General features: G+C 48.2%; 1 protein-coding gene across 1 annotated transcript in view; it reads right to left on the bottom strand.

The window, feature by feature from the left end:
- The window catches only part of LOC142798476 (uncharacterized), a 55,252-nt gene that overhangs the window by 30,367 nt on the left and 12,985 nt on the right, over positions 1-11,900 (bottom strand). The window contains exon 4 of the mRNA XM_075887381.1: positions 5,793-5,918. Within this exon, the coding sequence (XP_075743496.1) occupies positions 5,793-5,918 (126 nt within the window). The remainder of the gene's footprint in view (positions 1-5,792; positions 5,919-11,900) is intronic.

Here is an 11,900-nt window from a genome sequence, read left to right as displayed (position 1 = left end):
AGGCCGCCTGCTCCAGAGACAAGCGCCAAGACACGCGCTATCTTGGTTTCCTTTATCCGGTAATCACAGGAGTCATGTGATCATTCTGACTGTATATATTTCACGAAGAAACAATAAAGAGGGCTTTCTTTCTTGATCACGAGGTAACGAGCGTCTGTCGATCACTCTGACGAGCTTGGCAATTTTACTTCAAAGCGGACGCGTGACTTGCATCCTGCACACTGCGTCGAGCTTCGCAAGCGCTATTTGAACAAACTTACCTGTAAGGTTACTCGTACAATGCTTGTGCAACATCGAAAGGTGAAACTGTTTCTTCCATGGCATAGACTTCCTTCACATCGGACAGCGTCCGCACTTTCTACAACACAGTCTCGTGAAGGTATCTGAGCGCGCTCACTCCATCACTGAAACACTAGAGGGGAATAATTGTTGGCATTGCTGCTCGCCCGCTGCTTCACAGTTTTCACCGAAGTGTCTCCATTTTCCCTGGTGTTGCGCGTTTCAAAGTAACTACAACACAACGCACATCGGGCAAAGCCGGTGGTTGTGCTGCATGGCGTTCGTGCGGTGTGACCGGCTGGGCTCCAGCGTCAGATTTCACGTGGATGCCGCAGGTGGCACCGATAATACTTTCATGTCTTTCAAAATGGTGCAATGGCTTCATTTTCACAACGAAGTGGGAAAGGGCTGAGAAGAGGGTTCCTAGTAGCACATGAACAGGCCCAGATGGCATTCCAATTATGCTGATAAAGACATTAGGTTCGAAGTCTGATATGTGGGGTTTAACGTCCCAAAACCACCATATGATTATGAGAGACGCCGTAGTGGAAGGCTCCGGAAATTTCGACCACCTGGGGTTCTTTAACGTGCACCCCAATCTGAGCACACGGGTCTACAACATTTCCGCCTCCATCGGAAACGCAGCCGCCGCAGCCGGGATTTGAACCCGCAACCTGCGGGTCAGCAGCCGAGTACCTTAGCCACTAGACCACCACGGCGGGGCTAGGTTCGAAGTCTAAGCATGCTTTGAGAGATGGAGTAGGCAAAGTAATAATCGATGGTGAAGTGCCCGATGGATGGAAACTTAGCAGGATGAGCATGATCTATAAAGAACAGGGGGACAAAGCTGACATAAACAACTACCGTCCTATAACAGTGACATCTGTGGTCTACAGGCTGGCGATGCAGATTATAAAGGAAAGACTGCAAGCATGGATAGAGAATGAGGGGTGCTGGGTGAACTGCACAATGGGTTTCGGAAACACAGGAGGTTGGAAGACAATCTGTTCTCACTGACGCAGTGCTTCAAAATAGAAAAAAAGGAACACAGGCCCCAGTGGCTAGTATTTTTGTATATCAAGGGAGCGTGCGATAGCGTGGTTCAAGAGGACTTGTGGGGAATACTGGACACACTAATCTTTTAAAGGATATCTATAAAGGTAAGAAGGCAGGTATAAAGTGGGAAAACAGGTATTCAAGCCAGCAGAGGTAAAACAGGGGCTTAAGCAGGGTTGGCCTCTGTCACCCTTGTTTTACACGATGTACCTACAAAGATTAGAGGCCAAATTAGAAGGAAGTGGACTGGGCTTCAACCTACCTTTTTGTCAAACAAGAAAAACTCATTGAACAGGCACTACCAGCATTGATGTACGCAGATGATATAGTACTAATGGCCGACAAGGAAGATTTGTAGAGATCGATGGACATCTGTGGTAATGAGAAAGATAGGTTAGATTTCAGATTCAGTAAGGAAAAATCAGCAGTCATAATTTTTAATGATAATGAAGGTAGTGAGCTTAGAATACAGGAGGTCACGCTAGAGATAACAAATAAATACAAATATCTGGGTGTATCGATAAGCAATGGGGCCGAGTACCTAAGAGAACACGAAATATACGTGCTGAATAAAGGTAACAGGAATGCAGCAGTGATGAAAAACAGGGCACGGTGGAATTACAATAGGTATGATGTTGTGAGAGGCATATGGAAAGGGCTCATGGTTCCTGGTCTGACATTCGACAATGCGGTCTTGTGCATGAGATCAGAAGTTCAAGCAAGATTAGAAATTAGGCAACGTGGAATAGGTAGGCTTGCCTTGGGAGCTCAAGGGAATACACCAAATCAGGGAGTACAAGGTGATATGGGCTGGACATCATTTGAGGGCAGGGAAGCAAGCAGCAAGATAAAATTTGAGAAGCGATTGAGAGAAATGGGGGAGGAGCGTTGGGCTAGGAAGGTATGAAGCTGCTTGTACATGAAGAATGTCGATAAAAAATAGGGAAGCGAACCCGAAAATTGACTGGTACATACTTAGAAAACAGCAGGGGGCCAAACTGAAAAGAATTATCGGTTAAGAAGAAGGTGAAGGAAGCTGAGGCCGATATGTGGAGAATTGGCATGATTAAGAAGTTCGCACTGGAGATCTTTCGAACATTTAAGCATGAAATTGCCAAGGAAAGGATCTATCATAATACTCGGGGTAGTTCTTTACTGTTTGAGACAAGGACGGGAGTATTGCGAAGCAAGACATATCGGGCCAAATACGAAGGAGTAGACACGGTATGCAGTGCGTGTGGAGAAAAAGAGTACACTGCCGAACACTTGATAATATTCTGTAAAGGGCTTCACCCTGTAGTTCAGGTTGATGGCGCAGAGTTTTTGAAAGCACTGGGGTTTAGGGAGAGTGAGGGCAAAATAGACTTTAAGCGGGTAGAATTAACTAGAAGAAAGTTATTTGATTGGTGGCTGAAGTCAAGGCACGAGTGTAAATTAAACCCTTCACTGCAAAGTACGAGCCCTCAACCCCACTATTTCAAGGGAAAAATTAATCTAGCTTTTGCTACACTAAGTATAACGGCTTGGTGGCACTAGCCATATCAATCCACCCATCCATGCCAACTTCAAGGGTACAGCCATATCAATCCACCTATCCATGCCAACTTCAGCTGCGTTGTCGGGCCGTCGCTGACTCCTTCAGAGCTGTGGATGTGGTTACTCGTAACGCGCGTTTGCTTTCTGGTTCATGGAAACGTAAAATTACGAGTTTAGGTACGGCGTGGACAACCTGGCAAAAGCATTGGCACGGCATCTGGAACCAGGGGCACATCCAGCCACACACTTTAGGGGGGCGGGGCACTTGCCTGAAATAACATAGGAGAGGGTGGCATGGTCATGACTTTTTGCTTTTACAAGCAGAAAAGCCGCCTTATAGCATGAATACTGTTAATGAATGCTCACAGTGGTTTCACTCACGTGCCTTAATCGCATATAGGCGGTGGACAACGAGCACTGAAGTGAGGGGGAGAAGGCGATCACCCCTATCCACCCCCCTCTGTATCCGCCACTGTCTGGAACCAGCGACGGTTTTCCTCGGGGAATCTGCACTTCACTGTTGTTTATCAAGGGCACACAATTGTGCAAGATGCGTCTTGGCTTGAAATGGTACTCGCACACCACTGAAGTTTCGGTCAGAGACCCGTCAGCCCTCCGGAAGTTGCGCTCCCACTTTCTGTGGAGATCATCATATCTGGGAGCTGAAAACAGCGACGCCTTTGGAGCGTCCCAGTTACCGATTGGACAACCTGGAGCAAAGCAATGAGAATCCGTTTTCTGATTCGATATGTCGCGAGGTACATGTTTGCTGGTGCGCGATATCTCAGAAAGTACAGACTCCACCCCGGTACTGGCGAGAGAATGCAGCAGATGGCACCAGCACACGTGCTGTAGAATAGCTTGTTAGAACTAGAAATGCAATAATCCGGCCTGCAAGAGACGCTCATCGGCTTCGCCTCTTATGCGGCCCGCAACCAACAAGAGCGTGGTAGGCGTCCAGCAAGAACACTTGTTGAGAAACACGCACAAGGTCCGGAGAAATATAAAAAAATGGCAGCATATCCACGGAGTGGAGGATAGTTGGGCGAAGCATCCGTCCGTCCATTGGTTCTTGCTTCCGTCCATCCATGCGTCCGTCTATGTGGCCGCCCGTGCGTCCACCCGGCCGTCGGTGCGTGCGTCTGTTCGTGCGTGCGCACGTTCATGTGTGCGTCCGTCCCTGCTTTCGTCCATGCATCCGCTCCTAAGTCCGTTCATACGTCCATCCATCTATGCAGCCATCCGTGCGTCCGTCCATGCATCTGCCTGTGTGTCCGTTCGTCCACCTATTCAACACTTCAAGTATCACCATCTCGCATTTTTTCATCATATATTCCTCATATAGAAGCACCGCCATCCAGCGGACATCCCAAGGTCTGAACGAAAAGATGCACACGCACATTTTCTTACGGCTTGTGCTTCGTGTATTCTTTCCACCTTAAACCACCTCGAGTTCATGGTATATACTAGTTCACTGTATTCATGGCACTGTAGTCCAACGCTCGCTAAAATTTTTAAAACCTGGGAAGTTACGCTCAGCGAGTATAATGTAGCAACCATTTCTTGTCTTCTGTGCGTTGTTGAACCATAAAAAATTCGCAGCGTGGGCGTTAACTAAAAGCCGAATTCTCTTGTCTGTCATTCCCCCTTAGCAGCTATAGGCATGTAGTACATCGAGCACTATCTTTTACTGTTCAACAACGCAAAGACGAAATCTCTCACCGGTACCACCTTGGAGGTCCAAATGTTATATTCGTTACACACTACTACAATGGCAGCGAGGGACGAACGGGTGCCGCTAGAAAGAGCTTGTCCTCTAAAAGCGACAGCATTATTCTTCCCGTTTATGGTATTGGCCTTTCACGTACTTCTAAACGCGCGCACGGCATAAAAGCCACAAGGAATAACACGGGGATAGATGTGACACAATACACGAAATGAAAGAAAAGCAGCATATTTCCTTTTTCATGTTTTGTTGAGCTGACACGTCTCACGCCTTGGTCAGTCGAAAATACAAATACATGCACTCGCGGCCCAGATTCGCGGTTTGCACAGAAATGTGAACACAACAACACTTCCTTAGCACCGCATCTGCTCGCAATGTGGTCACTCACCAACAAACGTGAACACAACCACAAGCAGCGCACATCACAACTCGGAACAGCCCGACGGCACACAATGAACGATGCAACATTCGTTGTTTCTCGTGGAAGCACAGTAGTGCTGCAGCGACTGCAATGACGATGCGAACGCGTCACCGGATGCCGGCATCGGTTGCGTCGTGTGCAACCACAGCGCACAACACAACAAACGTCGTCAGCCCGTTCACATATGCGGTAGAGTTCCAGTCCTTGACGACGTTTCTTCAGGTAGCGGTGGCTCAACGCGCCAAACCCACACACATACTCACGCCCACGCACCGATTGACTCCCGCGTTCCCGCGCTATTCAGAGAAGACGCCGCCGGCGGGCGCTCACCTCGCGCACACGGCATGAATAGGCGCCGTGGCGCCACGAGAAATCCTAGCAGCCGTCCATGTCGTTTTGGACCACTGAGACAGCAGCCGCGGCCTGCCGGTCACGCCACTAGATCAAATCATAGTTCACTATACTCATGGGTTTCGGAGCTTGCGACATGTACGAGGGCACAGTAAAACTTGCCCCTAGTACACATCGCGGCTGCTCTCTCCATCTTGCTTGTTCTCAGCCAGCTTGCCTGGGCGACGCATTGTCTAAATTTTAGGCGCGCCACCTAGCCAGCGCTGGCTTCCCAAAAAACGGGTGCCAAGCAGGCTAAGGCCTGTCACCGAATCGTATTATCTCATTAATGCAGTCATATGAAATGTTTCATGAAGTGCAGTGACTTTGGTGATAAAATTAGTTAGCCACGCCCTAAAAGAAAACTGAGTGCAGAAAACTTACTTTCGTTACATCTACCACAGACACCATCGTGTTCCAGTTCAGCGGTGGAGGTTCAAACCGACTTGAATCTTCGACTAGATCAATCGGCTGACTTGTGGGACGACGTCCACTGAAGAGTCGACGAGTCTGGGTATTGAAAGTGAAGTGAAAGGCAAAAGTATAAAAAATCTTCAAAATTCTGTCGACAAATGTCATGATGCAAATTTAGAAGAACTACTTGTAGTTTTGCATAAAAATTGAACAGTTTTATTTCTAATATTTGGCTTTAACTCCCAAAATAATGATACTAAAAAGGCTGCACGGGGGGGGGGGGGGCTAAGCGAATTTCGGCCATCTGGTATCTTTTAACGTGCTCCTAATTTTATCGACACGTGTCTCAAGCATCTTCGCTTACACGGAAAATGCGGCTGCTGCAGTTGGGATGAGATCACGCGAACTTAGGATCAGCAGCCAAGCAGCATAACCACCGGCCCACCGTGACGGGTATTAGAAAGAAATATATAGTGGCATTAGGATCGAGCAAACTTGAACCAGCCAACCTTTGTATGAGATCGGGCGCCTTATTTTTTCATATCATGTGTGAATCTGAGACAATTCCGAAATGTTTACGACCGTCTACATCTTGTTTCACGATGCTGTGAAGGTGAAGCTTGTTACCTACAGAGAGCTGTTTTCACTGCATTTTATTGGTGTTAACATTGCGTCTATTTGCTGTGAAGTAGACCTATACATGCAAGTTATTTGGGACAATGTTTAAATTAGAGAATAAATCTTCGTATTAAAACAATTCCAGGACATTCTAGTGTAGTATGCTTCCAGAATACGTTAAATACTATAATAGATCACGAATTACGTTGGAGAATTGGCGATGAGACACATTCAGGCTAGATTGAAAAGCTGGTGTTGCCTGTATACACTTACACGAACGACATTTCCTGCAAAGCAGATATGAGAGTTGAAATGCATAAGTTTTAGTCACAGTCACTTAATTTCTCAAATAAATCTAGTGACAAGCTTGAGGCGAGGGCAGCCGAACGGGCGAGACTTTACAAAGAATGCAGGGGCAGTGTGTATATATTACGTATTTCTTGTTCGTTCGCCTATTACACTTTTTTTTGTCGGTACACGGAGAAACACGTGTGGTGCGAATGTAAAATAATGTGCACGTTGACATTTGGCGATAGTTTATTTGTTTTATCTCCATTTCTTCGATTTTCTTTTTTTCACATTGTCCTTTTTTCTCTCGCTTGTTTCAGAGGACGACAATAGAAAAGCGCATCGATGCCTGCTAAATTTCGTCTCGATGAAGATATTTTTTGATCAAAACGTCCACCATTACACAGTTTTTCATTTTGCAAGTGTCACTCTATATATATATATATATATATATATATATATATATATATATATATATATATATATATATATATATATATATATATATATATATATATATATATATATATATATATATATGCAGACATGGTGGTTATGCCGTAGCGTTGGATATAGTCCAGTAGATCCTCCGTGAGCGGCCACAACGTGGTTTATTTCGACGTTTCGGCCTAGGGTCTGGTCTTCATCAGGATTGGATATATATATATATATATATATATATATATATTATTTGAAACTAGGTAGCAGTGTAGACCTAGCCAGCGCAAGCAGCGATAACGTTCGGCGCGAGAGTCTCGTGCTTAGCACTGACGATGTGTTTTCCGAGCTATGTATGAGCCACTACATTCATCATAACATATTTCCCCCTAGCTGAAGACGGAGCCAAGTAGGTGTTCTAAGGTGTCGTGAGGACAAGTGGTTCGTGATATGGTTTGAGGCGATCCACATGTACGATTTCGCGGCCTCGGCGACGCAGGTCCGCAGTGGCCGTGAGGGGCTCGATGAGGTAGTTTGCAGCGGAAGTTTCTTCTATGACGCGATAAGGCCCATGGTACCTGCTGACGAACTTTGTAGGTGTACCAGGAGCAGCAGTGGGAGGCACCCACAGCCAAACAAGACAGTTGGGCGAAAACTGGTAGTGGGACTGTCCATTGTCGTGACAAAATTTTTGTAGCCCTTGTTCTTGGGTTGTAAGGGCGCGAGCTAATTGTCGACAATCTTCCGCATACCGAGCGGCTTCGGAAACTGGTGTTCCTTCAAATGATTCGGGCCGGTAAGGGAGAATGGTGTCAATTGGAGATGATGGCTCTCGACAATAGAGTAAAAAGAAGGGAGAAAAGCCTGTCGTCGCTTGAGGTGCCGCGTTGTATGTGTACGTTACATAGGGAAGGATAAGATCTCAGTTGGTGAGGTCGGAGGCGACATACATAGAAATCATGTCACCAAGAGTGCGGTTGAAACGTTCGGTCAAGCCGTTTGTTTGTGGCCGATATGCGGTAGTACAGCGGTGAATCACGTGGCATTCAGGAAGAAGTTCTTGAATAATATCAGCGAAAAAGACGCGGCCCCGGTTGCTCAAAAGTTCACGTGGAGAACCGTGGCGCAGAACAAAACGTTGCAGGAGGAAAGACGCGACGTCACGTGCCGTCGCGGCTGGTAGAGTGGCCGTTTCTGCATACCTCGCGAGATGGTTGATCACTACAATTATTCAACGATTTCCACCTGATGTGTATGGCAGAGGACCATAAAAATCTATCGCAACCCGGTCGAATGGTCGCACTTGGCACGGTAACGGCTGCATTGGTGCGGTAGGATGGCTAGGATCGTGCTTGCGGCGTTGGAACTCTGTGCAAGATCGAATGTACTTTCGAAGGAATGTGTACATGCCGCGCCAATAAAACCGAAAACGTAGCCTGGCGTAGGTTTTAAACAAACCGGCGTGTGCACACTGCGGATCAGCATGGAAAGCAGCACATATGCTGGCACGGAGATGTCTGGGTATGACGAGTAGCCATTTGCGGCCGTCAGGGTGGTGGTTGTGGCGATAAAGTATTCCATCACGGATAGCGAAGTGAGAGGCTTGTCGGTGTAGTGCTCGAGATGGCGGGTGGACGAGTGTTTCCGATAGGTAATCCATCAGAGACGCAATCCACGAACCTTTGCGCTGCTCCGCAGCCATGTCGATGGGTCCTGATAGTGGAAGTAAGTTGTCTTGGATGGAGACACTCGCAATATCAGCAGAAACAGGCGAACGCGAAAGAGCATCGGCATTGGCATGCTTTTGCCCTGAGCGATAAATGACACGGATGTCGTACTCTTGGAGCCGTAAAGCCCACCGTGCCAAGCGTCCGGAGGGATCCTTGAGGGAGGATAACCAGCAGAGCGCGTGGTGATCGGTAACAACATCGAAAGGACGGCCGTACAGATAAGGCCGAACCTTGGTAATGGCCCAGATGATTGCTAGGCATTCTTTCTCAGTTACCGAATAATTTGCTTCTGCTTTTGTAAGATTGCGGCTCGCGTACGCAACAAGATATTCTTGGTAACCAGGCTTTCGTTGGGCGACTACAGCGCCAAGACTGACACCGCTGGCATCCGTGTAGATTTCAGTGGGAGCACTTGAATCGAGATGTCGCAGTATGGGTGGTGTTGTTAGCAGTTCACGGAGCTTCGCAAAAGCACTGTCGCAGGCTGGCGACCACGCAGATAGATTGCGGTCTCCTTTAAGTAGGTCACTCAGAGGTGCTACAATCGAGGCGAAATCCCGGTCGAAGCAGTGGAAGTATGAGCAAAGCCCAATGAAACTACGCAGCTCCTTGAGAGACGCGGGCATCCGGAACTCGCTAACAGCACGTAGCTTAGCGGGGTCAGGGAGAACGCCATCCTTTGATACGACGTGTCCGAGAATGTGTCCAAAGTTACACTTTTTCAAGTTTAGTTGGAGGCCAGCTGCAGAAAGGCAGCGTAGAACCTGTTACAAGCGACGAAGGTGCGCGGGAAAATCGGGCTATAATACCACCACATCATCTAAGTAGCACAAACACGTGTTCCATTTGAGGTCTTGTAAGATAGTGTCCATCATGCGCTCAAATGTTGCCGGCGCATTGCATAGGCCGAATGGCATCACGTTAAATTCGTATAAGCCGTCTGGTGTAACAAAGGCAGTTTTTGGTCTATAATACAGATTCATGGGCACTTGCCAATACCCAGAGCGTAGATCAAGGGAGGAAAAGAACTCTGCGCCTTGTAAAGAGTCGAAGGCGTCATCGATCCGAGGCAAAGGATACACATCCTTTCGTGTTATTTTGTTTAGGCGACAATAATCTACGCAAAAGCGTAATGTGCCATCCTTCTTTTTAACTAAAACAACCGGCGACACCCAAGGACTCTTTGATAGTTGAACGACGCCGCGCTTTAGCATGTCACCTACTTGTTCATCGATGATACGGCGTTCAGTCGGCGAAACACGCTATGGTCGCTGCCGTAGTGGTGGATGATTACCTGTGTCGATCTGGTGGCATACAGTAAATGTTCGTCCTAAGGATGCGCTGTGACTGCCAAAAAGATGGCCGAAATTTCTCAAGGAGACTGAAAAGCTAACACCTCTGTCGTGGGTTTAAGTTTTCGTCATTACACGGTTGAGAATGTCGGCAGTGGAAGGGTCATTACCGGAACTACAAGAGAGGGCGCTGACTTCCGATGATTCATCAGGAACGTCAAGTGTAGCGATGGTTTTGAATCATTCGATTCAGCCGATACATTCGCCCCAAAGCAGCGTGATCGTGAATGGGAAAGGATTGCCCACAGGCACGTCGGTCGCACCACCTTGAAGAGTAACGAGAGCAGTTGGGAGCGGTGATAGGTGGCGATGAACGAAGGCAGCGGAAGGCGTGGAGAATGCGGTAGCGTCAACGATGGTGGAACACGACACAGGTGCGAAGACAGTAGCGCGCGGAGTGATCTGAGTGTCGCCACTAATGACCAACTTCGCGTAGGAAGGGCGATCATCCGCAGGTAGAGCGTCACCAAGAGGACAAAAGACAACTTTCGGCATAGGCACAATCAATGACGGCTTGCTAATGGCAGAGAAAATCCCAGCCTGAAATGAAGTCGTGAGAACAGTGCTGGAGTACTACGAACTGCACTGTGTAAGGCACACCTTGAATTACAAGTCTGGTGGTACACTCTGTCACAGGCTGCACAGGCAGTGCAGTGGCAGTATGAAGAAACGAACCCGGGTAAGGCGTTGTCACTTTTCGAATTGCACGGCAAACTTTTCGGAAATGACAGAAATGGCGGCCCAAGTATCAATAAGGGCAAGTACAGGTACACCTTCAAGAACAGCATTAATCACATTCGGTGGCGAACGAAGAGGGCTTGTGCTTTGCGACGAGGACGCAGTTCTTGCCTCGGAAACTGCGTCATTTAGTTTTCCGCTTCGATTGTCGGGGGGCGTCGGCGCATCGGGGAGAGCGAGTGACGACGTGGAGAAGGAGATCGGCGATCAGAAGGTGGTCGTTGGCTTGGTCGAGGAGGGTGCAATTCGGGGTCTGGAGTGTAGGGAAACGTGTGGTCCTACTCATATGAACGCGGGTTTTCACGTGAATGGAGCGGGCGGCGGCGGCAAACACGTGCGACATGTCCGGGTAGACCACACGAAAAGCAGATTTGTCGGTTGTCGGCAGTTCGCCATGGATTAGGGACTCGGTGGACTTGAGGTCGTGGTATTAACAGGAGCAGGCAGTAGAGGTGGTGCTCGGAACGTGTGTGGTCATGGTCGTGCTGCTGCTTCGGCATACGTCAATGGCGCATTGACTGGTGGCACCAGCTGTGGAGGAAGGGCCTCAGACACTTGGTCTTGTATAATTGTCCGCAGTGTAGGGCTAAGTGGTGCACTGTGCTCCGTTAGGCCGGAGATGAGCGACAGTTGGCGGGCAACTTCTTCGCGTACAAAATCTTTTATCCGTGAGAGGCGGACGGGATCTTGCGAGAGAGTCAAGCCGGACATCGATTCCTGATGGGGGACAGCACGGCGGGTGACGAGACGTTGCCGGTGGAGCTCATCATAGTTTTGGCAGAGCTCGGTAACTTGAGCGACAGTAGCCGGGCTTTTTGAAATGAGCATCTGGAATGCATCCTCGTCGATACCCTTGAAAATATGCTTGATGCGGTCCACCTCTGTCATGTTCGCATCGACTCGTTTGCACAAGT

The sequence above is a fragment of the Rhipicephalus microplus genome, chromosome 1 (assembly GCF_043290135.1).
Source record: "Rhipicephalus microplus isolate Deutch F79 chromosome 1, USDA_Rmic, whole genome shotgun sequence".
Classification (NCBI taxonomy): domain Eukaryota; kingdom Metazoa; phylum Arthropoda; class Arachnida; order Ixodida; family Ixodidae; genus Rhipicephalus; species Rhipicephalus microplus.
This window is presented reverse-complemented; position numbering and strand designations above follow the sequence as displayed.